This window comes from Cryptomeria japonica, chromosome 6 (assembly GCF_030272615.1).
Source record: "Cryptomeria japonica chromosome 6, Sugi_1.0, whole genome shotgun sequence".
Taxonomy (NCBI): domain Eukaryota; kingdom Viridiplantae; phylum Streptophyta; class Pinopsida; order Cupressales; family Cupressaceae; genus Cryptomeria; species Cryptomeria japonica.
This window is the reverse complement of record NC_081410.1, coordinates 335,166,442-335,194,322: the sequence shown is the minus strand read 5'-3', so window position 1 is coordinate 335,194,322 and position 27,881 is coordinate 335,166,442. Positions and strand designations below refer to the sequence as shown.

Below are 27,881 nucleotides of genomic sequence, written 5' to 3'. Positions count from 1 at the left end.
AAAGGAATTGAGCAAAAACTAGGATTTCGCTCCTGACCCTTCCAAAGGGTCCAGAGCGAAATTCCTAAGATCACCTATTTCCCTTGCAAATCAAGTCAAACTTTTGGTTTTTATGGCTTAGGGAAGAATGGAGCAATGTTTCCTTGACCTTTGAGGTGAGTTGAAGTGAGGAACATGATAGAATTTGTCCTAAAATGCAAATTTCGCTCCTGACCCTTCCAAAGGGTCCAGAGCGAAATTCCAAGAAGACACCCATTTCTTCCTTGTTTGGACCAAGATCTTAGTCCCTTGGGTGTATTTGGAAGTAAATCAACATGTTTTTGCCTTAGGAAGTGAATTAGGGCGAAGGGAATGAAGAATCAAGCCTAAATCTTGAATTTCGCTCCTAACCCTTCCAAAGGGTCCAAAGCGAAATTCTTGCAAACACCTATTTTTCCCTTGGAGAAGGTCAAATCCTTGGTTTTTATGGTGTGGATGGAAGTGAAATGATGTGTCCTTGCCTTTTGAAGTGGACTGGGGTTGAAAAAATGAAGATATGTGCTCAAAACTAGAATTTCGCTCCTGACCCTTCCAAAGGGTCCAGAGCGAAATTCCCCGAATCCCTCTTTTCCTTCCATTTTTGTGTCAAGCTAAGTGTGGATCAAGGTAGATTGAGCTTGGAAGGACCCCTAGGCATGCCTTTGAATTGATTGTGGCCACCAATGATCAAGATTTTGAGCTTAAACTAGGATTTCGCTCCTGACCCTTCCAAAGGGTCCAAGGCGAAATCCTAAATAGGTCCTATCCCTGGCCATGATCCTTAGCGAAATTCTCCTTTCTAGCCATTTTGAGGTTCAAGCAAGTTTTGCCATGTTGAGGGATTCAAAAATGGAAGTCCAAGTATGAAAAGTGAAAAGAGTAGACTTAGGTGAAGGAAAACAAGCAAGTCAAGAATTTCGCTCCTGACCCTTCCAAAGGGTCCAGAGCGAAATTCTCAATTTCACCTAATTTTCTCATGATAAAGGTCAAGAGATGGATTCCCAGGCCTTGGTGGAGAGAAGACTAGTGTATGCTTGCCTTGGGAGACATTTTGGAGTGGAAACGTGATAGAACTTGAGCCTAAACAAGAATTTCGCTCCTGACTCTTCCAGAGGGTCCAGAGCGAAATCCTTAAAGACTCCATCTTGCTCCAATTTTACCTCAAACTTGGTATTGGTTGAGATTAAAGGGATCCTTAGGCATGCATTTAAGCAAGCATGGTCACAAAGTTGGAAGAATTTAGGCAAGGAATGCAAAATTCGCTCCTGACCCTTCCAAAGGGTCCAAAGCGAAATTTTTATAGAGCTTGTCCCTGGGGAGAATCTTGAGCAAACTTCATTTTAATGTCTTCTTGTTGATGATTTAAGGTAGGAAATGCTATGTTAGAATGAATTCATTGTGTCCTTAATCACCTTTTGGTTGGTTTTACAGATGGAAGAAGACCAGGCCAAGGCAAGGACGACCTCTTCCAATCCATCATCATCAAGGACGTTCCACATACACAAAGGGAGGACTCAAGGTGCTTTGAATCGTTGGAAGACTAGGGGTGTTCAAGGAGTTCAAGTTAGCCTCAAGACCTCATTCTACCACAAGATGACAAAGAAAGGCTTTGCCAGCACTTTAGGGCAAGATATGCTACTGTAGAAGGAAGACTTGACAATAAGGAAGCCTGGTCAAGCAAAGGAAGTACATCATTCATCATATCAAAGACAGAGGATCAACCAAGTCACAAGCATTACGCAAGGTGGCATCCCAGTCATCATTCCTCCGGTCGGATTGGTCCACCTCAGCGTGTCTAGATTCAATGTACCTGACTCATAGGGGACGGCACAAACTTTGAGGCACCTACCCCTCCTTCCTAGTGGTCCTCACTCTTGGAATGTAATTTTCTCATTGGCTAGAGGAAGTTTGTTGTAACAAACCCTAATTAGGGTTTCTATCCTATAATCCTAGCCATTGATTCTAAATCAATCAGAGTCGTCTGTTTGTAAAGGGCTCCCTATATAAAGCCTTGGCTCCTCATTTGTAAAGGTTAATAGTTGGCTAATAGTTAATAGTCAGAGAGTAGGAAATAGTTAGAGTAGAGTAGAAAGAGAAGGCAAAGATTGTTGCCAAGATATTGTTGCAAAAGACTTGTAAACTTCATTGAAGAAATGGTGAATTCTATGGGTCGATTCAACAATTTGCATTGTCTCTATACTTCTCAAATTTGATTTCATGTTATTAGGTGAATGGAAGAAATTTGTATGACCAACGGTGAAATTCGTATATCCATACTACTAGCGGTTTGTTGATTGCAGACTTGCCTTGCGTAGTCAACTGGAATCATTCAGCTTAAGCTTAACTTCAATTATCACTTCTTCATTGATATGCATCAACCTGATGGTGTCCATGCTTGTAGCGGTGATCTAAACATCATAAAGCTTTCCTCAAAAGATCGCACTAAACTTGTGGAAATGATCCTAGGATGTCAAAGCACGACTTAGTTAAAGTTTCATCAAAGGTCATCCATTGCTCCTACATTCTTAGTGTTAGAATTAGATCCTTCTCCAACCCTTATCCTTTTCCCTTTTTAAAAAAATCAAGGATCAGTAAAGACCCATGTTCCAATGACATCCAAAGCAAATCAGGCGCTCAGGTCATCGAATGTAAGTCCCCTTGTGATTCCAGCAAAATCACATCGTACCGCAAAGAGTTTATCCACACGTAGAGAACCTACAATCAGAACCTTGGAGTTACTCCGACTGATCCTTCGGCGAGATCTTCAGCAGTCGGGAAACCTTGTTCAAGAGAGGATAAGGTACCTTTAGGTATTTTATTTTGTGTTTGGTCGTGTACAAAAGACACATCAATAGTAGCCCAGCCAACCTGGAGCGTCCCCAACGTCCTGAATGGGTCTACTTTCATGTAACAATTATATAACTAATTTACTATTATTGCTGACATATATATATATATATATATATATATATATATATTGCAATGTCTATAATGTTGCAGGGAACCCTAGATCCGATTTATTGCCCTTATCAAACCTTTGGAGTAACGAATTTGATCCTAATCTCAGGAAGGCAAGGCAGGTACAGCAAAGGTATATTACACCCTACACAAACCAACCTATCCTCACGAAGGCATTAGCAGAAGATCAAGGACTAGACCGTTTAATATATTGGCCTTTCAACTATTACGAATGCATAAGAAATTAGGAATAAATCTAATTTCTTTATTATTACTAATGTGAATTATTGACAATATTCCCTAATATGCATTTCTAAATATAGTGTCTCATATTATCGATATTTATTATTTATTCTTAATGTCCCATATCATATAATTGCAAATATTCACTTAGCAATAAGTGAGATATATGATACCAAATTGTTACCATAGGCAATAATGATCAATCTTCTTCTTGATGAGTGTAGATTACTCATATTGTTCGTTTTATCTGATTCAATGATTATTCCTTTCTGCCTTCCCTTGGAGGTTGATGTTAACATTTATATCTCCCCACAGAGTGAAGAGGAATGTCTCTTCCCATGGTCATTGTTTGCAAAGGACATGTCCCTCGTCTTCATGTCTTTTGACCATTCACTACACTTAATTAATTTTTAGTTAAATGATGATGAATATTCCCCCTTGTTCACTACTGGTTTCTTAATCTTGGCGTCAGGTGTGTTGGTGTTTCCAACTGATTGCCCAAATTCACCTAAGAATGAGCCATTTTCTATCAACAGGAATTCAGATCAATGGCCAACGAATGAGATTACAACCGAGGGTTATCTTTTGCTCTTTAGGCTCTGCAAGACTTAGCGGGGTGACCCTTTGCAATATTTAATGAATTGCAACAAGATGGACTAATATTGCTAAAATGCAGATTACTCCGAACAAATATTAACCAGAATGCACATATTTAACTTCAAATTGGCTTCATTCACAATTATCTAACACTTTCACGCATAGTTGAGAGCTGATCCTAACCTACACCAACTCCTACAAACAGAAAAGGAAAATAGATCAGGTGTTATCTGAAATTCTCTTGAAATTTTCACAGATCAGTGCCTAATCTAGGCAATAGTGTCATAATTTTATGAATACTGTGTTGATTTTAAGGTAGTGCTCGTTAACCACATGCAAACATCAGATTTGTTGCCTTCCCAACCATAGACGATAAGCTCTTATCGTCACCCTCGAGCACGCTACATAAATTTCTCACCATCAATTGATTTGCTTGTACATGAATTCAATCTGCCTGATTATGATCGGACTTGTTGTCTTATCTTTGTTCCAAAGAGGGAAGACCACGTCCATATATATCCGTCGAAAGGAGATATCCAAGTGTTGGCTCTCATCAAGGAGGCATGACCTTCATGAAGCATCGCATGCCTTCAAATGAGGTGTGGCAGACTTTTACCAAAAGTCGGCCCCTTTGAAACAAATCCGATAAGTCAAACTCGATAATGTATGTTTAATCATTAAACCTGATAATGCATATGTGACTTAATAAAGATATTAAAGGATTAATATAAGTTGATAGATTCATCAAATGTGTAAGGCCAATAGGCCATTCACACATTTGATCTTGCTGAGTCGACCTATAGGATTTCTACCGATGCTATATCATCAACACTCCCTCTTAGCTAGGGAGGAATCCTTCTTAATCTCTACAAGTCACATCACCTCATCGTGATCACTAACATAATGACTACACTCATGTGAATGAAAGAAGCTTATCACCTCATTGTGATAGCATATCACCTAATCGTGATGTTTGACCACAATGGCTACTCTCAGAGGATGAATACATACAAATGCTAAGTCATGGAGTCTCTCACATGACATCCACCATACCTACTCGCAGAGAATGGATCCACCATACCTACTCGCAGAGGTTGGAACAAGGGCTGGAACCTCAAACTTCTCTCACAAAGAAGAATGCGCAACAAGGGCTGATACCTCAAACTTCTCTCATAGAGAAGAATGAATAACAAGGGTTGATACCTCAAACTTCTCTCACAGAGAAGAATGCATAACAAGGGCTGAAACCTCAAACTTCTCTCACAAAGAAGAATGCACAACAAGGGCTAATACCTCAAGCTTCTCTCACAAAGAAGAATGCATAACAAGGGCTGAAACCTCAAACTTCTCTCACAGAGAAGAATGCATCTCCACCATGCCTACTCGCAGAGGGTGGATCCACCATACCTACTCGCAGAGGGTGGATCAAGGTCTTTCACCTCAAACTTCTCCCAGAGAAGAATGCATTAACAAGGGATTGTACCTCGAACTTCTCCTCACAGATAAGAAATCATTTAAAAGGGATTTCACCTCGAACTTCTCTCTCTCAGAGAAGAACTCATTAACAAGGGATTGCACCTCGAACTTCTCTCTCACAAAGAAGAACTCATTAACAAGGGATTGCACCTCGAACTTCTCTCTCTCAAAGAAGAACTCATTAACAAGGGCTTTCACCTCAAATTTCTCCATCACAGAGAAAAATGCATTAACCAAATCTTCGTGATGACGTGCCTCCCTCTAAAGTTGAAATGTCAGGCTCCCTCTGAAGTAAATATCAACCTTCTGACCTCTTCGTCCAAGGTTACTTCTGACGATATGTCAAACTCCCTCTAAATGCTGATTCTTCCTCTGCGAAGAAATGCAAGCAATCTTCCTTCCTTGAATAGAGATTCGTCAATGCCTAAACCTTGGGTAGAGGGACCGCCAATGAAAAGCATAATTCTAGCAGCAGTGCCAGGCACACAAGCCCCAACCAGCCCCGCGGCCACGCTAAGAGCAATGCCAGTGCAACATGCAGCTCTTGCATCCGTCTGCGCCGCCCACGGATCCTTCTGCAACTCTTCCAAAACCAAACTCAAAGTGAATTCACACTGGGAAGCTGGCAACAAGAATTGGGCGACGCTCTGAGCAGAGAGGCCGTCCTTGACGTTGATTACATCGTCAGCAAACTTGCAGATAGCGTCAAGCGTTCCATCAATCTGCTACCGCAAATTAGGATTGGGAGCAATACTAGACATACTGAGCCAATAATGCCCGACCATGCGGCCCTCGTCCGGATTGGCAATCGAACCAGCCTCAAGCTCTTCCAAGGCCTTAAAAGCGCTTTGAAACTTGGGTTCCATCGCCTCCACGAATTCATCCGTAAACCCCATTCGGCTGACATCGATATACAATCCGAGTTCCTTGTGCTAATAAAGCCAATCCAAGTACCGATTCCACAAGGCTGCGAGCTCCGTCTCTAGCCCTTTCTTCTTCTTCAAAGAATTTGTATCGAGCACAGAAACCTCTCCAGCCACAGCAGCCCGAGTTCAAGTCACAAGTTGGCATCTTTCAATGCTAACAATGTCGGGCTTTGAAATCTTAGGCGAAATCCTACAACTGGACAGCAGGCAACTTTTTGCACAGGTTGTTGTCTGTGTTTCCCCATGAAACTTCAGACGCAAAGGATTTTGGGCCATCATACTTGTTCTCGAGGCCTGGGGAGACTCGATCCCCTGATTGCCACCTAATTTGTTTAGACGCCTAACCGACGCCACTGTGAAGGGCGGAGGTCGGCGAGTGTAATCGCTGCATTATCCTCTGTAGTCACCTTTCAATCTGGAAGAGATCTTAAATCTATAATTGTTTGTGATTGAATTTCCCTTGAGAGCACAGGATCTACCTTCAAGCGGTTAGGCTCTTTAGAAGGAACCCACTCTGATACCATGTTGATTTTAAGGTAGTGCTCATTAACCACAAGCAAACATCAGATCCATTGCCTTCCCAACCATAGATGATAAGCTCTTATCGTCACCCCCGAGCACGCTACATAAATTTCTCACCATCAATTGATCTGCTTGTACATGAATTCGATCTGCCTGCTTATGATCGAACTTGTTGTCTTATCTTTGTTCCAAAGAGGGAAGACCACGTCCATATATATCCGTCGAAAGGAGATATCCAAGAGTCGGCTCTCATCAAGGAGGCATGACCTTCATGAAGCATTGCATGCCTTCAAATGAGGGGTGGTGGACTTTAACCAAAAGTCGGCCCCTTTGAAACAAATCCGATAAGTCAAACTCGATAATGTATGTTTAATCATTAAACCTGATAATGCATATGTGACTTAATAAAGATATTAAAGGATTAACATAAGTTGATAGATTCATCAAATGTGTAAGGCCAATAGCCATTCACACATTTGATCTTGCTAAGTCAGCCTATAGGATTTCTACCGACGCTATATCATCAACATACTGAACATTCTCATGAACTTTTAACCACTCAGCCCCTCAAATCCCATACAATGATGCTTGACACCAATGCAAATCAACAAGTCACTTCAAATTCTTCTTACTGATCACTATTGCGCCTTCCCTTTTGCTGAAATACATTCACAAAATTTAATCCTTCCCTTGGAAAGAACTTGTCAACATACTTCACATCTACAATGCAAATTGCAAAGATAAACATTCCTATCCTTAGCAGAAACAGTTCATACAAAATGAAAAACCACAAATAGGAGACAATTTGAAGTAGCTTTTATTCATTCATAATTTCATACCTTCAATATAGCTAGTACATTCATGAAAAAATCTAGATTTTGGCAGCATTTGTTGCAGAGAGAGCAAGGTGACGCAGTTGATCCTATTGATTATGCAAGTCATGTTGTCGATCAAGAACCAAAGGTTGAGCCAGCATCTGAGCTAGTTCCAGCGTCCATGCTAGGATAGCCAGTAGCAGATCCGGCAGTTGTATAAGCTTCCAGCCGGAGATTATGCAACAAAATGACATCCCATTAATCAGACTTAAAACTTCTATTCTACCCACCCATTTATAATTTTCGGAACCCCTTGCAATTGGCCTTGAATTCCCTTTTATAGAAAAGAAGAGAGCAAAACAAGCTTCAGGCCAATTGCTAACATGTCAAAATTTGATTTGTCTATGCGAGAATATGCTATGGTACCTTTTCATGCTCACATATGACAAAAAATATTTGCATCCATGGAGGGAAAAGCAAATATACCTATCTTCATTCTCAAAATTTGTTGTTGATGACAATGCAACCGGTGATGAGGTGGAAAGTGCATAAACTAAAAGGGAAAGAAACAGCTAGTAACATAGGGCAATCCGTGTGAAATAAGTTATAACCAAGGCACTGAATAACTTGTGACCGAAAGATCTACACTCCAAACATAATTAACTGCTCTGATCAACGTGGGATACCTGTGATCTGCTGATTTGGCAAGGTTCCCATATATGTAGTTGAACTATGTTTAAAGTATAGTTTTTCCCTCCTAGCATGGTGTCTCTCTATTTATTCTTCTTCAAGTGTACAGTGTTGTTGATGCCATTGTGCAATTTGGAAGCTAGTTGGCTATTTAAAGTTCTGGACTCTTGTACTAGACCCAGGGCCTCTCTGCATTTATTATCCACCACATTTTTGGCTTCTGCAATAAACTTTCCATACAAGGTATCGATGTCAATGATTTTGTCAATCACAAGATGGTAAGCGGACACATGGGGCTGATCTCCTTGATCAATTTTACTTATGGCCACTTGTATTTGTTGTGACGTTTTCACACATCACCCCATTACAAATGGGGACCCCCACTTTTTCGCTTTCTAGGCTAGTTGTCTTAGCTTAGTCATTTGTAGTTGTCGAGTATTTGCGATTAGCCTCTTACATGTAGTTGCTCAAAGATCGATCAAGTCTCTCTCTGTAGGATGAAGTGAGGTACAACACTATCTTTGCCCTCCAAAGCTTCTAATGGTTAACATTCTAAGATTAGACTCCAAGGTGAAGATTCCCTTTGTTCCAAAACAATTCCAATCACCATGACTAAGGATGATACTCATGAGTTAAGAGGTATGTAGGAAAGATTGAAATTATCAAAATCTCTTGGCTTTGGTCAGGTTTGTCTCAAGTGCATTGAAATGTCAAGACTTAGTGCAAATGAACCTCTGATGGCCAAATCAGTGAAGAGGGTTTTGACAACAAAGGATGAAGTTTTGAATCATGATAAACTTAGTTTCAAAATCTTGACAAAACTATGGAATGCAAATAGATGCAAAGGTCTCTCCAAAAGGCACTTAGATCACTAAGTTGCAAAGCTCCCTTGAATTGCCGCCACAAGCAAGTGTTGCAAAGGTGCTCTAAAAACCTGCCTTGATGTTATGTTGCAATGCTATCTCCAAAAACCGATCAAGTGGATGAGATGCAAAGGTGTCAAGAAAAGCCGCCTAGACCATGACCTACAAAGGTACTTAAAAAAGCCGCCTAAGTTTAAGAGTTGCAAAGGTCATTCAAAAAGCCGCCTTGACCATGAGTTGCAAAGGTGTCATGAAAAGCTGCCATGGTGATGGATTGCAAAGGTCTCCTAAAAAGCCGCCCAAGTATATGACTTGCAAAGGTATCAAAAATAGTCGATCACATCAAGACTTGCAAAGGTGCCTCTAAAATCCACCCCAGTGTTGAATTGCAAAGGTATTTCAAAATGCCGCCTAGAACAAAGTTGCAAAGATCCTTCAAAAATCCGCTAAGCTTGCAAAGCTAAAAGTCAAAAATCATGAGCAATGAAGAAGTCAGCTCTCTAAGGATAAGCACTCACCAAACAAAAGGCAAATTAAAATGTTCTGAGGGAGAGAAAAGGTTTTCAGATCAAGTTGAAGGCATCTTTTTCATCTATTTTGGAGGCAGACAAGAGACAGAATTGTGTCACATTGCATCAGACCCATAACAAGCCAAAATCAAACATATGAGAGTGAAAGATAAGTGAAGTTACTATGTATTCTATGTATTAGACACACTTTTGTTTGCTTTGCAGGTGATTAAATGAGGAATCGAGGACAAATCAACATCAAGATCAAGCTCAAGTCATGGAAAGCAGAAGGTCCTGAGACATGAAGGAGACAGCTTAATAATGAAGGAAAGTTTTACAATCTTAAATTCCCTCTGGAAATCCAAGAATCAAAGACAATACACCAAATGCACCATTCATCAAGTGTATCGTGAACAAGGGAGGATCAATCAAGGTCATCACAGAGTCTACATCAAACATGATCAAGGAAACACATAGTTTTAGAAGAGTTAATCACAATGATGAATCAAGTCTACAAGCAAGTTGAGAAGGCGTTTTGGTTATAATCCCAACAATCAGAAAGTTCCACATCAACATGTCCTGATTCAATGAACCAAGCCCATACATGGGGGCACGAACTCCAATGTACCTACCCCCACTACCTATTGGTCAACTATTCTAAAGAGGACATGTGTCCAAATGCTCCAATTATTTCATTGGCTAAGAAGAGTTTATTAGGGTTTTCATCTTGTAATCTCGCCCATTGATCTCAAATCAATCTGAGCCTTTGAATTGTAATGAGCTCTCTATATAAGGCTCAAACTTCTCATTTGTAAGGAGTGGTGAAGAGTTAATAGCAAAATAGCAAATAGTAGATAGCAGCTATAGTAGAATAGAAGAAGACAGAAATTGTTGCCAAGGTTGTAAATAAACTTCCTTTTCATTGAAGTTAGGTGAAATGTGTTGTTTCTTTACAAGTGCATGGTTTCTTGTTGGATCTTCATGTTAGATGATGACTAATTAGATGAATGAAAGGAATTGTGTATGATTCATGGTGAAATTCCTAATCGATACCACTAGCAGTTTGTTGATTACAAATTCGCCTTGTGTGGTCAACTGGAATACTTCAATGAGCTCAAATTCAATTATTATTCAATCATTGATATGCATTCAATTAATGGTGTCTATGTTTGGTAATAATTGGAAAATTCATTTAATCTCCTTAGAAGATTGCACTAAGCTTTGTGGAGTTGTTGCTTTGCATGTCAAAGCAAGGCTTGGTCAAGTTTCACCAAAGATTGTACATCGTTCCTACATTCTTAGACTTCCTAAACCCTACGTCTTTTGCCTTTCTTTTATTTCTCCCGACAAGTAGATAGAATCAAAGTTCCAGCAATTCAAGCATTCAAGTACAACGTAAGGCCCCTTGGAGGAACAGCAATCACAACGACCAACTGTGCTTATCCACACGTCGTGACCCGACATTGAAGAACCTTGAAGTTATCTCAAGTGATCCTTATGCCAATCTTCAGCATTTGAGAGACTTTGATCAAGAGAGGATAAGATACTTTTGGGTATTTTATTCTGTGTTTGCATGTGCATAAAAAACACATCAACAGTGTCATCTCAAAATCTTTCCTCCATTCATCAAGGCTTTTAATTTCACCATCCTCATTCAGAATTTCTGGGATTGTCCAATGTTGGAGTGTTTGAAATGAATTTATCTTTTCCTTGACTCCCAGCCCCTTCCCTTCAAGGTGTTGTAACTCCTTGATTAAAGTATTGAACATTTTCCAAGTGGCACTGATAATTAGTGGGCTTGTTGAAAGGTTTCTAGTGGCCATATACAATTCTCTTAAGTTATTGGCTAGGGGCTGCCACATATCACTTAATGGCTTTAAAATTGCTATAAAATATTTGCACAACTTTTGGGTCTTTGAGAGAGTTTGATATGCAATATAAACATCATCCAATTTATCCAAAATTGCCTTGAACAAATGCAAAATTGTGCCCCTCATCACTTCCAATGCTTTGTTTTTGGAATCATCTTTAACCTATACCAATAGTTCATCTTTTTGCTTTAACTTTTGCTCCATTGCTTTCAATTGCGCTTTTATACTATCCAGCTCTTGCAATGATGGAGAAGCAACCTTTTGGGCCAAGGAGGAAAGTTGTTCCTGTGGCATGGCATCATATGGCAGTAAGAGGGGGTCTTTAATCCTTGCAACATCTTCAATTTAGCATTCTCCCGAAACAACTTATTATATGACTTATTCATGTTTAACCTTTCAGCGATTAATCGTTCTAACATTTTTGTTGTTGTTCAACAGCATCTCAAGAAAACATGACAGAATGCATGGTGATAGCGGTTGCCTCCAAAGTAGTTGTATCCCTCAAAGTTCTTATGATGCCTCCATCACCCATTGTTTCTTCTACCGCAATTAGCAATTGTGGCTTTCCTATATTTGGGGTTGAGGCCCATTGAGACAGCGCCTTCAATGTAGGGTGGTACCATGTACCACTCACACCCCTTTCATGATTGAACTCTGCCACAAATAACAGGTCTTGTTGCTACCTAATTTGATCCAATATAAATATCTCCTCCAAGTTCCAAGAGGGAATTAGTAGCATGCCACTATCCTTTACCATTTGCCTAGCCTCATCTGCCATTATGTGGCTCAATTCAAGCTCGTCCAAAGTTGTGGCTTCTCCTAACATATTGCCCTCTGATTGACCCTTCATCCTTAACCACAATCCTTTGAATTTTGGCGTCTTGACAAACTCATCATCTAACAAAAATCTTGTAGCATCCACAGCACGCTCATCATCAATTTGGTCAAGGGTGAGTGATGTATCCACATTTACTTTGTCTTGTGGCTCTTGACCTGAGGTAACTTCTCTTGGGGGAAATCTTAGTGGCTGGTCCACTTCCTGGCCTACAGCTAAGTCATGTGAAGCTTGAGCTGATTTATTTGTATCTTGTGTAACCTCATAGGCTACAATAGGGATAGGGCCTGGCACCGTTTTTGACTCACTAAGGAGCACAATTTCTTTTCTCTTGGCCAATAGTTCATCTAGCCTAGGAGGAACATATTCAAACATCTCTGCCTCTTTTGCAGGCACCTATGGTGGTTCTTGCTCAACCTCCTGAAGTACATTTTTTGACCTCTTAAACAATTGGCTCCTTTATTGCTGGCTTTTCTACAGCCATGGGCCTTTTGCCCTTATTCACAACACTCCCAATATAAATGCTTTCAAAAACTTTGAGCATTAGCTCCATTCTCTTCACCTCATTTCTTCCCTCATGATAAAATCCTCCAAATTGGGGTCCCATTTCTTCCTTTCAATCTCAATGCTGGACAAAATGGACCATTTCTTCCTCCTTTGAATTGCTTCTCTGGAGTCTTGACAGTTCCTAATCAAGTCCTCAGTATAGCATACTTCATGGAAGTATTTACCCCTATTTATCTGCTGCTTTAACCAATTAAAAATTCCTTCTAGATCATAACACCTTTTCTATCCAAGCTTCAAAGAAAATCTACTATTCATATAATTTTGAACTTGTTCTAAGGTATTGGAACCAATAGCAAAGTCATTATATCTAACACACTTTGGAAGGAAGGCCCCCTTCTTTTGCTTATGCATAATCTCTTTCTCCCTCCAAATGAATTGCCACATGTATTCCTGGGAGTCACAAAAACTGGGAGCTGGTGCAGTGCTTGGGGCCAACCATAAATCCTTGTAAGGGTATAATCTGACATAAAAAACCAATCACCATGGTTAAACTCCCCATCCGCATCCATCCTCTATGCCTTTGGCCTAAGCAGTTGCAATCTATCGAGGAAGTAACCACACCATGAAGTTACTTTGACAAAAAAGCATTCATGCAAAGTCAAATAGTCAACAGTGGGACACTGACTATCCCATGAGTAACACCATCCTTGAATCGGCAACGCCCTTCCACTTTCATCAATAAACTTTAATCCTCACTTGTTATCCCATTCATATATATGCTGGTGCAGGATCAAATGGCACACTAGGGCATAGTATTAAAAAACAATATTTCTTCCATCTTCTCTGACTTTGATTAGGCCCTGATGTATCTCCTCCTCAATGAATGAAGCAAAATCATACAACATATTCACATATTTGTGCTAAATTCTCATTGCCATTAGCGTCATTCCAATTGGCATTCTTTGTTCCCCAAAACTTGACACAAAGCATAGTATGTGTTGACAAAATAATGTTCAAACTTTTCCACCAAGAAGGGCTCTTTCTCAAAATCAAAAATGGGTACCTTCCTATTATCCTACCCTTTTAGTTTGTATAAAGGTACCTCATCTGCCCTGAGAAGTCTTTTCTTCCTCTCATAATCAGCTTGAAACTTATCCAAATCAATTTCAGCCAAGGCTTGTCCACTCAAACCAAAACATTCAATGATTGCAGCCCTACTTATATCTACAAGGACCCTTCCTTCAAAATCCTTGACCATCCTCGTAGCATAATCATATCTTAAAGCCAAAATTCTAATCAAGTTAGGCTCAATAAAAACATTTGGTACAATTATCCTTGCTAGGTCAAGAGACCATGGGTTGGACAAGGGGATGGGTTCATTTCTCTGTTTGTAGAAGTATGAAAACAAGCTCCATCCTGTGACAGGAAGGTGAGCACTTCCACAGTAAGTACATGCATCTATAAAAATTCCTCTATCTATCTAGTTTATGCTTGATTCTAGGAAGAGATCCAAAACACCCTAGGAATAAGGCCTCTTCCCCTCCTCTACAGGTTGGTCTGCAATGCTCACAGGATCCACTCTAACTATGTCATCATATAATTGTTCCCATATTTGGGCTTGTGCTTGGGCCGAGATTTGGGTTTGTGCAGGGTCATCCTCCTTCTTTATTGGGGCCCTTGGCTTTTTGGGTTTAGATTCTTGAGAACTGGAGGTTGTCTTTTCTTTTCCTCGGAGCCCTAGGTTTTTTAGGTTTGGCTTAGCTAGAACACAAGTGGGAACGGCACTTGACCCTGTGCCTGGTTCTGCTCTACATTTGGCTCATTGCTTGTTTCAAACAAAACTACTACCACCTCCGGCACCTTCTTCCCTTTCTTGCTAGATGATTCACCCTTCTTCGACATACTAACAACTAAGGCAAGCTAGGGTTTTGCTACAACTTTGTTCTACTTAAAAACTCAAAGCATAGACACAAAAGCAACTACATTACCACAATATAAGCACAAAAGGCACAGGTTTACTTACTATTTTAATTCGCTCCTTTGAAACCCTAACTTTGCAATCGCACCGAAGTCACTTTATCTCTACTATACTCTATCACCTTTGAATTCTCGAATGCAAGGTAAAAGTGGTGCTTTGATCATTGTATTTATTGCTCCTAACTCATAGCTCACTTCAGTCATGTCCGCATTAATACATTTGATGCAAGCAATTTGAATTTGGGAGTCGTGCTCGCATTCAAACATAAGCCATTGATCTTGCCATATGTGCATTTTGGACGGCCATGATTCAAAATTTCATACTCTGACATCTGATGATTGGATAGTCTTCTTCCACCATGGCGGTCAATACTGTACTCTTGTACTTATGCATCCGTGGCAATGCCCCTGGCCCCACTTTGTCACCTTATGCACTTCTCACAACTCCGCAAGTTCATTTCCCTTCATACTTTGCTACCTATGGAAATGTCGGGTACACATCACTTTACCCTCTTCTTCCCCGTAGCTCCACAAGTCCACATTTGAGCATTGTCTTTCACTTGCGGATATGTGGAATAACATCTTTTTGCTATACAACTCACCTTTCATTCATCCCCCCCGCACATTTGCAAGTGCTCAAATAAACCTTACTTCTCACCTGCGGAACTACGGGGTGTTCAATATTCATTGCATCGCATTTATTCTCACCACACCGTAATTTTGCAGATACTAATTCATAGTGTCAAATGCCATTTGTGGAGCTGCGGGGTATTGTTTTGCGTTAAACCTTAATACCCCGCACTCTCGCAAGTGCACAAAAATGAAACAATGAACAACTACGAGGTCTGTGGGACAAGGACTACTTAAGTGATCAAAATTTTGCACATGCTAAAACAATTTGACTTGCCAGAGGGTATGGGGGGCCATTGGTTAGGAAAGTTTAAAACACTCTGACATTAGACTTGAGTAAATATTAAAGCCGATAAATGTTCGGAGTCCTAAGACAAAGGGGCTGGTCATTAAACGGTGTAACAAGCTTAAAGTCGTAACTAAGGGCTTTGCTAGCCGGTTCAGCAAGTCAACAAAGAATTGAAACAAAAGGGAAACAGGACAAGAATAAGGTATGCTTCTTTAACACTTAGGCAAAATTTCAAAAACCCTAACACATGCATGAGGGGAACTAAGAGCATTTTCTGACAAAAAATCTAGCAATTTTTGTGAATCCTAACAAGGTGATGAGTATTAATGTTAATATTATAAAGGAAGCAATCAGCTTTCTGTAATGATCCACAATCCTCACTTTTCTATCGCTACTTAGCAAATTATGTATGCGATTACATTTGCTTTATTTCTTTTGGGCTGTACATTACTATCATCGCTGTAATTTGAATATGTAATCACCACTACCTTTAATCTCAAGCGCTTCACTTTGATGTTAATCGTTGTCATATATCAAAGGTTTATACTTTGATCGCTGGTTTAACACTTTGTATTTCATGAAGTCGCTGCTTTATAGATTAGAAACAAATTAATGATGATTGTCGGCTGGAGAATTGAAAATTGTGATGTCTTATAAATAAAACAATTTTCCATTTAATCGATTTTAGTTTTACTTAATATATTCTTTCTTTTAAGAATGGTTCGAGGAGGTATTTGGCGGGCATGACAGTCTGTCCTTCCCCAAAATTGCTCCTCAAGCAATGATAGTCTTAACCAAATCCTTTCAATGAGAGGTTCCTCAAGCTAACCCCTTGAAGATTTATAATTCTTAGATCCCTCATTTGCATAATGTTGTAGATATCTCTTAACGTTAAGGCAAGAGGATTAGAGACATGACACACAACTATGACCCTAATTGCAATGTTCTTTTCTAAAAAAAACCATATCTTTTTTGGTTTACTCTAGTTACTCTCATATTCTAGATTAACCCAAAAATATAAATCTTATGATGATATGAATATGTCTATAGTAATCATAGACACTCATAGAGTAGACAAACACATCAGGTATGAACCAAACACGAGGCATACACATAAAAACATGAAGCATACACATGAATATATGCCAACATAGAGCATACACATGAATACACGTATTGTAAGATTCCTTCTCATTTACTAGACTGATTCATTGATTCATCTTTACCTGGATGGTAGGATCAAAGCTTCTAATACCATTTGTAATGTCCCCTACTAAGAGGCTACCAGTTTACCAATAATTAACATATATCATTAAATATTATCATGCTCTCTAACTTTGTTCATCCTGATGATGGATCGCGGAGTGTGATCCGAAACGTTGATGCAAAAATTGACACACAATCGAATCCGGAAATAGCTGATTGAGATCTCATGGATTGTGGAAATCTGATGTCTATTATGCCTTAAATTAATCGTTTGAGATTAGCGAATAACTAATTCTTCATAATACAATCAGTAACCAATTATATTAAGGGTTTATCCTTATTACTTCCCTAACCCTAACGGAGGATGGAGGAATTATTGTGCTGAGACGCATAAAAACCAATCTACAAGTAGGCTCCCTCAAGGTTTCAAGAACACAAGTCCTTACCCCATCTTGGGACTTCTCCCTCAACGTTTCCGGAACACCTGTCCATACCCCATCTTGGGACTTACCCATCTTGTGAGGAATTACTCCACCTCTCCCTACACAAACCAACCTATCCTCACGAAGGCATTAGCGGAAGATCAAGGACTAGACCGTTTAATATATTAGCCTTTCAACTATTATGAATGCATAAGAAATTAAGTATAAATCTGATTTCTTTATTATTACCAATGCAAATAATTGACAATATTCTCTAATATGCATTTATAAATATAGTGTCTCATATTATAGATATTTATTCTTTATTCTTAATGTTCCATATCATATAATTGCAAATAGTCACTTAGCAATAAGTGAGATATATCATACCAAACTGTTGCCACAAGCAGTGATGATCGATTTTCTTCTTGATGTGTAGATTACCTGTATTCCTCCATTGATCTGATTCGATGATTACTCATTTCTGCCTTCCCTTGGAGGTTGATCTTAACATTTATCTCTCCCCACGGAGTGAAGAGGAATGTCTCTTCCCACAGTCACTGTTTGCAAATGACATGTCCCTCATCTTCATGTCTTTTGACCATTCACTACACTTAATTAACTTTAAATGATATTGATTATTTCACCTTATTCACTATTGGTTTCCTAATCTTGGCATCAGGTGATGAGTATTAATGTTAATATTATAAAGGCAGCGATCAGCTTTCTGTAATGATCCACAACCCTTACTTTTCTATCGCTGCTTAGCAAATTATATATACGATTACATTTGCTTTATTTCTTAGTTGCTGTACATAACTTTCGTCGTTGTATTTTGAATATGTAATCACCACTACCTTTAATCTCAAGCGCTTCACTTTGATATTAATTGCTGTCATATATCAGAGGTTTACACTTTGATCTCTGGTTTTACACTGTATTTCACGAAGTCACTGCTTTATAGATTAGAAACAAATTAATGATGATTGCCGGCTGGAGACTGGAAAATTGTGATGTCTTGTATATAAGACAATTTTCCATTTAATTGATTTTAGTTTTACTTAATATATTCTGTCTTTTAAGAATGGTTCGGGGAGGTATTTGGTAAGGCATGACAGTCCGTCCTTCTCCAGAATTGCTTGTCCTCAAGCAATTATAGTCTTAACCAAATCCTTTCAAAGCACAACCCCTTCACAATTTATAATTCTTAGATCCCTCATTTGCATAATGTTGTAGATATCTCTTAACATTAAGGCAAGAGGATTAGAGACATGACACACAACTATGACCCAAATTGCAACGTTCTTTTCTAAATAAATTCATATCTTTTTTAGTTTACTCTAGTTACTCTCATATTCTAGATTAACCCAAAAATATAAATCTTATGATGATATGAATACGTCTATAGTAATCATAGACACTCATAGAATAGACAAACACATCAAGTATGAACCAAACAAGGACCATACACATAAAAACACGGTGCAAACACAGAGCATACACGTGAATACCCATATTGTTAGATTCCTTCTCATTGACTAGAATGATTCATTGATTCATCTTTACCCTGCAGGATGGCAGGATCAGAGCTCTAATAACATTTGTAATGTTACTAGGACGCTGCCAGTTTACCAATAATTAACATATATCATTAAATATTATTATGCCTTAAATTAAACTTTTGAGATTAGTGAACAACTAATTCTTCATAATACAATTATCCTTATTACTTCCCTAACCCTAATGGAGGATGGGGGAATTACTGTGCTAGGGCGCTTGGAAACCAATCTACAAGCAGGCTCCCTCAAGGTTTCAAGAACATAGGTCCTTACCCCATCTTGGGACTTCTCCCTCAAGGTTTCCAGAACACTTGTCCATACCCCATCTTGGGACTTACCCATCTTGTGAGGAATTACTCTGCCTCTCCCTACACAAACCAGCCTATCCTCACGAAGGCATTAGCGGAAGACCAAGGACTTGACCGTTTAATATATTGGCCTTTCAAATATTATGAATGCATAAGAAATTAAGTATAAATCTGATTTCTTTATTACTACCAATGCAAATTATTGACAATATTCCCTAATATATATTTATAAATATAGTGTCTCATATTATAAATATTTATTGTTTATTGATTATTCTTAATGTTCCATATCATATAATTGCAAATCGTCACTTAGAAATAAGTGAGATGTCATACTAAACTGTTGCCACATGCAGTAATGATCGATCTTCTTCTTGATGAGTGTAGATTACCCATATTGTTCCTTTGATCTGATTCGATGATTATTTACTTTCTGCCTTCCCTTGGAGGTTGATCTTACATTTATATCTCCCAAAGAGGAATTGTTGTCCTCATTTTTGTAAATTGAAATGAGGCAACCCCTACGAATTTTTCTTCAAAAATTCATATTGTTATCTTCTCTAAACATATGTTTTTCAATGACAAATTTGTCTTGATTACTGCTTAATCATTTGGGTAAATGTTGGTCTTCTTTGTTTTAATTTTCCTTATTGTTTTAAGGCTTTCTTTTTATCCTCCTTTGTAATTCGGGTTTTGAAGTGTTCTTTGCAAGTAATGGAAGCTTTAAAAATCATTTGCAAGTGTTCTTTTCCACTTGTAGCCAGGTCTCTAAGACTCGACTACAAGTGATTTTATGTATCTTTTAATTTTTTTTCTCTTCCACTTGTAATCGGGTCTTAGAGACCCGACTACAAATTGTGGTTATTTTTTGTTTAAGTGTTTTCTTTCAACTTGTAATCGGTCCCTTGAAATCCGATTACAAGTTGGTTTTTCTTTTTGCCTTAAGTCTTTGCTTTTGAGCACTTGCATCAGGTGTTTAGAAACCCAATTCTTCTTCCACGTCTTCTTGTTTTCCGCGAGCAAGGAGGGTTTTTGTTTGGTGTTCTAGTTTCAATAGGAGTGTCCCTCTTCTATTCACTATATGAGTTTAGAAGGAAGCTTTTAATTCTCGTTTTGCTCTTGGAGAAATCACATTTGAGGCTGGAGTTTTTCTCTCATCTCTGTGAGATTTCATCTTAAGGTAAGTGCCTCTTTCTTGCTTGCGTTTTCATTCATGATATATGGCGAATTTGTGTGGCATTTTGAACTGCATGTTGGATCTTATTCACGCTATATGTTTTTCGACTAATGGTGCTCTTTCCGCCATTCCTTGTGTTGTGAGATTTGTTAGCTTATAATCGGGCTTCATTAACCCGACTGCCAGCTTGTTCTTCCTTTTCTTTGCTTCCCAAATGAATGAAATCATTTGTGGTTTGCGTTTTGGATTGCATTGATCTATCATTTTAAGTTTATATCTTCCCACATTTGCAATCGGGCTAGGGAAGCCCAATTATAAGCCAAGATGTAAAGTCTTTTCCAAGGTACACTTGCAGTCAGGTTTTCCTAACCCGATTGCAAGTGGTAAGCTATCTTCCCTTGCAAAGTTTTTGATTCTCTTTTGTTGAAGTGAATTGTTAAAAGCCATATGCAAGTAATCCTTACTTGCAGTTGGGTCTTAGAGACCCAATTGCAAGTGCCGCTCTATCATTTCATTCATCATTTCTTTGTAGGTTTGTAACTTGCAATCGGGTCTTTAAGACCCAATTGCAAGTAAGAGTTTGGCTCTTCTTCATAAATCTTTGCTTCCTTTCTTGTGCAAACTCATTTGCAAGCTTCATCCATAGTTATGCTTGTCCAAAATTCAAAAAGCTTTCTCGAAGCTAATTGCATTTTGGTCACTTGTAATCGGGTCTTCAAGACCCGATTACAAGCATCCATTATCACTTGCTCTCAATCTTTACACTCACACTTGCAGTCAAGTCTTGGAGACCCGATTGCAAGTGCGAGTTGTGATGATTCCCTTGCTTGCAATCAACCCTCTAAGATCCAATTTCCTCCCTATCGCTGTCCAACCTTATCCATTAAGCATCTTTGTGTCTATCAAAGCTAACTTATAATAAAAACCCACCCAAGTCTTGGTATGAACATTGGTTTTCAAAGGTTTTGGCATCATGGAATCCCCAATAGCTGCTGAAGAAGTTCTTACCCTTTTAAGTTTTCATCACAATGTTGCAGATTCTTGTTCAATGACAGAAGAGCCAGCATCACCTTCAAACAAGAAAATGAAGTATAAGTATGATAAATACCAAAATGAGATTGCTCCCACTCAGGTGGTTTCTCTCATTGATGAGATCCAAGATACAGAGATCGAACATGTTGACAAGTCTAAGTTCTTGGAAAGAACAGAAGGATCACCAACACATGGCATGCAATTGCTCTTGAACAGTTATATCCATTTGGTCTCTTCTTTCCCAGTGGCTGCCCCAAAACCTGAGTTCGTGCTTGCATGTGCTTCTCATTTTGATAAGGAAACTAGAACAATCAAGGATGATGATGGGAACATCATAATCAGGTTAGTCGCAGAGACCATTGACAAGATCTTCAAAGTTCCCGCAGCTCCTGTTATGCAAACATTACTATGAAGAGTGCTTTGCATTATTACAACCAGAGAAGGTCAGACTGCATTAGACACATTAATGCTTAGTGGCTTAATACTCCTAGAACTTGTTTCTCAAGATGGCCCAAGTTGTATCGTTGCGACTTCATTGAAGAAGTTGGTGATATGATCACTCTCCTCAGCAGAATAACAAGTTTAAAACACTCTAATATGTTTGAAATCTGGATGTACAAATATATTGTGATTATGAGGAAAGGACAATCTCATATTTTCTGGGGAGAAGTTATCAGTGACAATTTATGTGAGCAGTTGTCGCAAGTCCCAACTACCCTCACTTTCTACATGAATTCATACTTGGTGTACATAGCAGCGTCACTTAGACAATTTCCTAGTCTTTCTACCAAAGGTGACAGATCGTTGGTACCAGTATGGAAATATTATGAGCAACTCACTCTGAGGCCCGGTAGAATTCATTATAGAAGAGTGCAACATGCTTTCTTTGGTCACTTCATGTGCCTTTTTGACAAAACACTCAAGAACAGAAGAGTCTTTGAGGCGAAATGGAGAAAAGTGAATGAATACAGATGTTTGTTCTTGCAGTTTCCAACGTTCACCTACATGAGAGTTGGATGTTTTGAAGGATAGCCATACATGTTACCCCGGTATCCCACTGACAAGATCCTTCTGATGGAGTTAGCTAGGCAGCTAATGGCAGTTCATGCAATTCAGCTAGCAAATCATAAGCTAGGTATCAATATTTCCTCACACAATCCATTGCAGATCAGTCAGTATTGATTTTGATTGTCGAGGGATGACGGACAAAATCAAGAGGGCCTTCACTCATGTTAGTCGCCTCGAAGATATCTGGGCTGATCTTCGCACTAAAGAAGATATTAGGAGAATGGATTACAGCAGGCTCACCCTGGAGCAGATTGTAGATCTTGATTTGAACAAGATCCCAGAAGGAATGATGGATGATGGAAAGATCCTTGACCCAAAGTACATAGAGCAAAAAGTCGCAGACGCCCCTCTTCCTTATCCTCAATGGTCCACGAAGGAGTGTGATTCTATCTTTGACAGGTTTCAGCCCATTCTTGCTAACACCAACGCTTGGCTGAAGAACAATAATGTTAAGATCATCAAGATTAAAGGTGGAATAAAAAGTGATTCAGCTAGACCTGTTGGGCGAAGATTTGAGGTTAGAATCAAGTCCAAAGAAGGTGCCTCCTCTTCCGGCACCAGAATCAAGCTAAGGGTCAGCAAGGCTTTGGTGATTCCTCCACTAGAAGTGTCACCAAAAGGGAAGGAGAACCCATAGGTGCAAATTCATGTTATTGATGCTGACAATGATACTCATGAGGAGAATACAGTAGGATCACCTTCATCAATTGGTTCAGATTCTTCTCGTACGGTTGTTCCCCAATTATCATTGGATGTACCCATGTCCCCAATTGATATGGATGTGGATTCTTTCTCAACCGTTCATGTGGATCCAGTGGAACCAAGAACATTTGCTTGTGCTAGCATAGAAGTACCTATCGAGACTTCTCATGGTGGTTTAGAGAATATCTTCGATGTGAATCCCTCATATGCCATCCTGTCTAGTGTATCTTTTCCTGAGGTTGATACTTCTGCTATGAGTTTTGATAAGTTTATGATAGAAGCTAGTCATGATTTGTCGCTTGAACAAACGCTTGTCGTTGTTCAAACAGAGACTTCTCCAAGAGTAATGATTGTGGTACAGACTGATCTTGTTTCTTCAGAGACCACAATTGTTGTCTCAAATGTGAACTCATTAGAACTTCCCCCTTGGTTGAGTTCAATCACACCCAAAAAGAAGAAGCAAGAGATCTCTCCTGAGATATTTGATTTCCAAGAGCTCGAGAAACCTAAGCCCAGGGCTACTAAGAAAGCAAAGACAGTCTCGCGAGTGGTGGTAGATAGCAATAAAATGAATTATGCGGAAGTGGCAGAGCCTTTAGTTGAGAAACCGCCAGAAGAAATGCAGTTGTCAGATTACAAGCTCACCGGGATAGAACTTGGAAAGCAAACGCATACAGGTATCACGCATGATGCTATGATTCAGTGGCTTCACTGGTTCAAAGTTATGATGAGCTATTGGCAAAGAAGAATGAGTTCAAAGAGAAAAATTCACAGCTCATTACAGTGATCCAAAAGATCACTAATTCTTCAGAACAGGTTGATCCTTTGACCTCCTCCACATCTAAAAAATTTGTCAAACGATTAGAGAAAGCTGCTCAGAAGGCCAAGGTAGTTGATTCTTGGGTGGATCAATTAATTCATCAAAGTACTCAAGTGGTGAAGAAGGCATTGCAGGTATTGAGCAATGTAAAAGCAACGAAGTTGAAGTTGAATCAAACTTTGGAGGCTTTTAATCAAAGTCTAGGTTCAATTGAGAAAGATCTAAAAATTTGGCATGAGATGGATCAAATCAAATTGGAAATCTTGTGCGACAATATGGTGATACTTAGCAGAGAGAGATATATAGAATTTGATAAACTTTTGACAAACAAGTCATTGGTTATCAAAGACCTCATCAAAGATGTACAGACTACACTTGAAATGAGTGATGAGGCGGAACAGGATATACTCTTTAATTTTGACAAAATGTCTTGCAAGATTCTAAGTCATGATGGAGAGTTGCTTGCACCTAATCCGATACTTACCGAATTGGTATCAAGTATTTGCTAGGGGCTAGAATCATAATAGTTTACTGTAGATTCAATCCATAAGTTTGTGAGTTATCAAATGTTCTTTGATAAGATGCAAATTGTTCTTGAGGAGCACAGGGAGGCAAAAGTAAGATATTATGATGTTATCATTAAGACTGTTGCAGTTGTCAGGAATACAACAGGTCCTGATCTTGATGAATTGCAGAAATCCATCAACAGTTTTGAGTCCCTCAAGGCTAGAGATGGAAAAGAATAAAAGTGTCTTTTGACACTTACGTTTTGAATATGCATTTTGTTTTTGGCAAATTACATGTAATGTCAGGATTCATGATTGCGAGTGAATTGTCACTTGTAACTTTGTAAGTAGTAATTACATGTAAACAAATTACAAGTTGGTTAGGAATAGAACTGTAATTTGAATAAATCATAGTTAGTTAGTTGTGGTAAAAGTTTTAGTTAGTTAAACTTCTCCCACTTTTTGCTCTTAGCCCCTCACCTATATATACAGGAAGGTGTTTATTATAATGAGGATCTTTTTAGCAAGCAAGAAAACTCTGCAGAAATTTGCATTCTTAAAGACTTTGAGCTTTATACTTGTAAAATTATTTTCCTCAAGAAATATCAAGAAGGTTGTGAATTTCAGACTTTTGTGCTGAAATCATACTTTGTGTCCATTGTGTTCTTGTGTCATAGTGGCATGGTGCTTTATATTTACTTGAGATTATTGTAGTGAAGTTGTTAAAAGGAGCTTCAATCCGATTTTTTGCAGACTTTGAGCTGCAGATGGTAAAGATTGAATTTGTTTAATTGTTAGTTAAAATCTGAGAAGAGTTGCAAGAATTTGTGCTTGTGGTTGTGCCCACTTGAAGTAATTCGAAGGTGCATCATACTTGCAGATTTTGTGCTGCCATATGCTGTATACAGTTCTTATTTTATCATTCTAAAAAAGGGTAGATAGGATTGTGGAAACCTAAGACTTTGTGCTTAGTTGTTATTTTCCCGTCCCAGAGGAGGTGACGAAAGTCTTTGTGCTTTCAGGAAACTTCATTTCCTCTCTTGTCTTGTTTTAAATTGCTGTTATTATCTTCAAAAATAGGAAAGGTTGTTGTCCTACTCATATTAGATTAAATTAGTTTAAATATTTAGTTAGTAGAAAAGGGGGAGCCTTCCCTAAATTAGGAGAGTTTTATACTCACACACTATGGCTGAAACCACAATTTTGCACATCTTACCAGTGTAAAAAAATTTCAACCAAGAGGAAGGTCTCTTCCCACGGTCACTGTTTGCAAAGGACATGTCCCTCGTCTTCATGTCTTTTGACCATTCACTACACTCAATTAATTTTTAGTTAAATGATATTGATTATTTCCCCTTGATCGCCACTGGTTTCCTAATTTTGGCGTCAGGTGATGAGTATCAATGTTGTTAATATTATAAAGGCAGCGATCAGCTTTCTGTAATGACCCACGATCCTTACTTTTCTATCGCTATACGATTAAATTTGATTTATATCTTAGTTGCTGTACATACTTTCATCGCTGTATTTTGAATATGTAATCACCACTACCTTTAATCTCAAGCGCCTCACTTTAATATTAATTGCTGTCATATATCAGAGGTTTATACTTTGACCGCTGGTTTAATACTCCGTATATCATGAAGTCGCTGCTTTATAGATTAGAAACAAATTAATGATGATTTCCGGCTGGAAACTGGAAAATTGTGATGTCTTATAAATAAGACGATTTACCATTTAAACGATTTTAGTTTTACTTAATATATTCTGTCTTTTAAGAATGGTTCGAGGAGGCATTTGGTAGGGCATGACATGTTGTAAAAACAATTGACAAAAATACACTCTACCTTTGTAGATTGAGCATATGTGCTTATGCCCTCAAATTCAGCTTTCAATATCTAAGGAAGCAAGACACTATTTAAGGATCTCCTGAACAAAAGAGTTCGTATGAAATAGTTAATAGGTTTCCTTCATCTATAAATTCACTTGAACCTACCAGACACTAGCTCAAACACACATAAATGCAATCTGAGATTGACCCATAGGCATCAAAACGAATGTTTTCACACACAAATTTAAAACCTCAGCAAATCAGCAGCGTGATCATGTTCATGGGAAATGGAATTAGTTTCATACGGGCAATATCTAATAAATCAACTGGATTGTCAATAAGCAAGCCATCTTTGGCGAAACACAGAATCAAGGAAGTATAATGAGTGTAAGCAAATGGATATTGTCTGGAGACATAAAGGAAGGAATTTGAGCAAATGCGCAACATTTAGAGACGCCATGAAGTGAATTTGAGCAAATGGGCAATATAAGAAGATGCAAAGGAATGAATTTGAGTAAATGGGACACTATCAGAAGATGTAATGGAATAAATATGCGCAATTTTGCAAAATAAGAAAAGGGAAATGGAAAGAATTACCCATCAATGAAGCCTCAAGTAAATGGGTTCGCATGAGAATCTGATCCGTGGGAGTAATGGTAGCCATCTTAAGAGCTCTACTCTGAATCTTGAGAATGCTTGTGATGCTGGATACCATGATCACGCACAGAGTCCCTGCAAGTGTCTTCACCATGGCAGGACCCTTCCCCGTTTTCACCCTGTCCAAACTCTTGATTGCCAATTTCCTCAAGGGAGGAATATTTACCATCAGAAGCAACGCCACTGCGCCCTCTCCAATCACCACCGTAAACAGTAACTGGATCATTTTGAATCTATGGATCAAATAGATCTAAAGCCCAAAACCTGATCTAAAGAAGAAAAAAAAATCTGTATCTTTTTAGTCTATATTGTTAAAGAAGCCAATTCACATCGGCTTAAAGTAGCATTGGAGCTCATGAACAATCTTTTTTCAATCCACTTTTTTCACCCCCTTTCTGCGACATTCCAGTTCATGTCTGGAATTCTGAAGCCTATTCCATCATTACAAAGTTTGCCTATAAATATCCATGTGATTCGCAGTAATCAGTAATTTAAATAAGAAGACAGTGGCGAATTCTTAACAGACACACAAGGATTATTTAGGCAAATTTTAATCGAGGGGAAAGTCTTTTTAAGAAGATTTTAAAATTTCACGATGCAGATGTTTTAGGTGTAATTGATTTGAAGGGAAAGCCTCTTTTTCTAGGGGATTTGTTCTTTATTTATTTTTATTTATAAAAGAGAGGGAACCTCAACAAGTAGGGGAGAGGGACCAGTAGTTGAACGGGGTCCAATAGTCGTTATAGCAATTGTGCACATAATATCCAATCTTACCACAAATTTATACTATATATTATAAATAAATAGTTCACATGTAAATAAAAAAACAACCAAATGTGGGTCAAAATAGACCTATACTTAACTTGA

The 27,881-nt window shown here is 38.7% G+C and overlaps 1 protein-coding gene across 2 annotated transcripts in view; it reads right to left on the bottom strand.

The window, feature by feature from the left end:
• LOC131044253 (uncharacterized) overlaps positions 1-27,620 on the bottom strand; it is a 127,209-nt gene extending 99,589 nt beyond the window's left edge. The window contains exon 1 of one of the 2 annotated variants that reach the window (XM_057977548.2): positions 26,955-27,620. In XM_057977548.2, the coding sequence (XP_057833531.1) occupies positions 26,955-27,240 (286 nt within the window). In that variant the 5' untranslated portion in view covers positions 27,241-27,620. The remainder of the gene's footprint in view (positions 1-26,954) is intronic. The other variant, XM_057977556.2, reaches the window with a different exon arrangement.
• Positions 27,621-27,881: the final 261 nt, after the last annotated feature.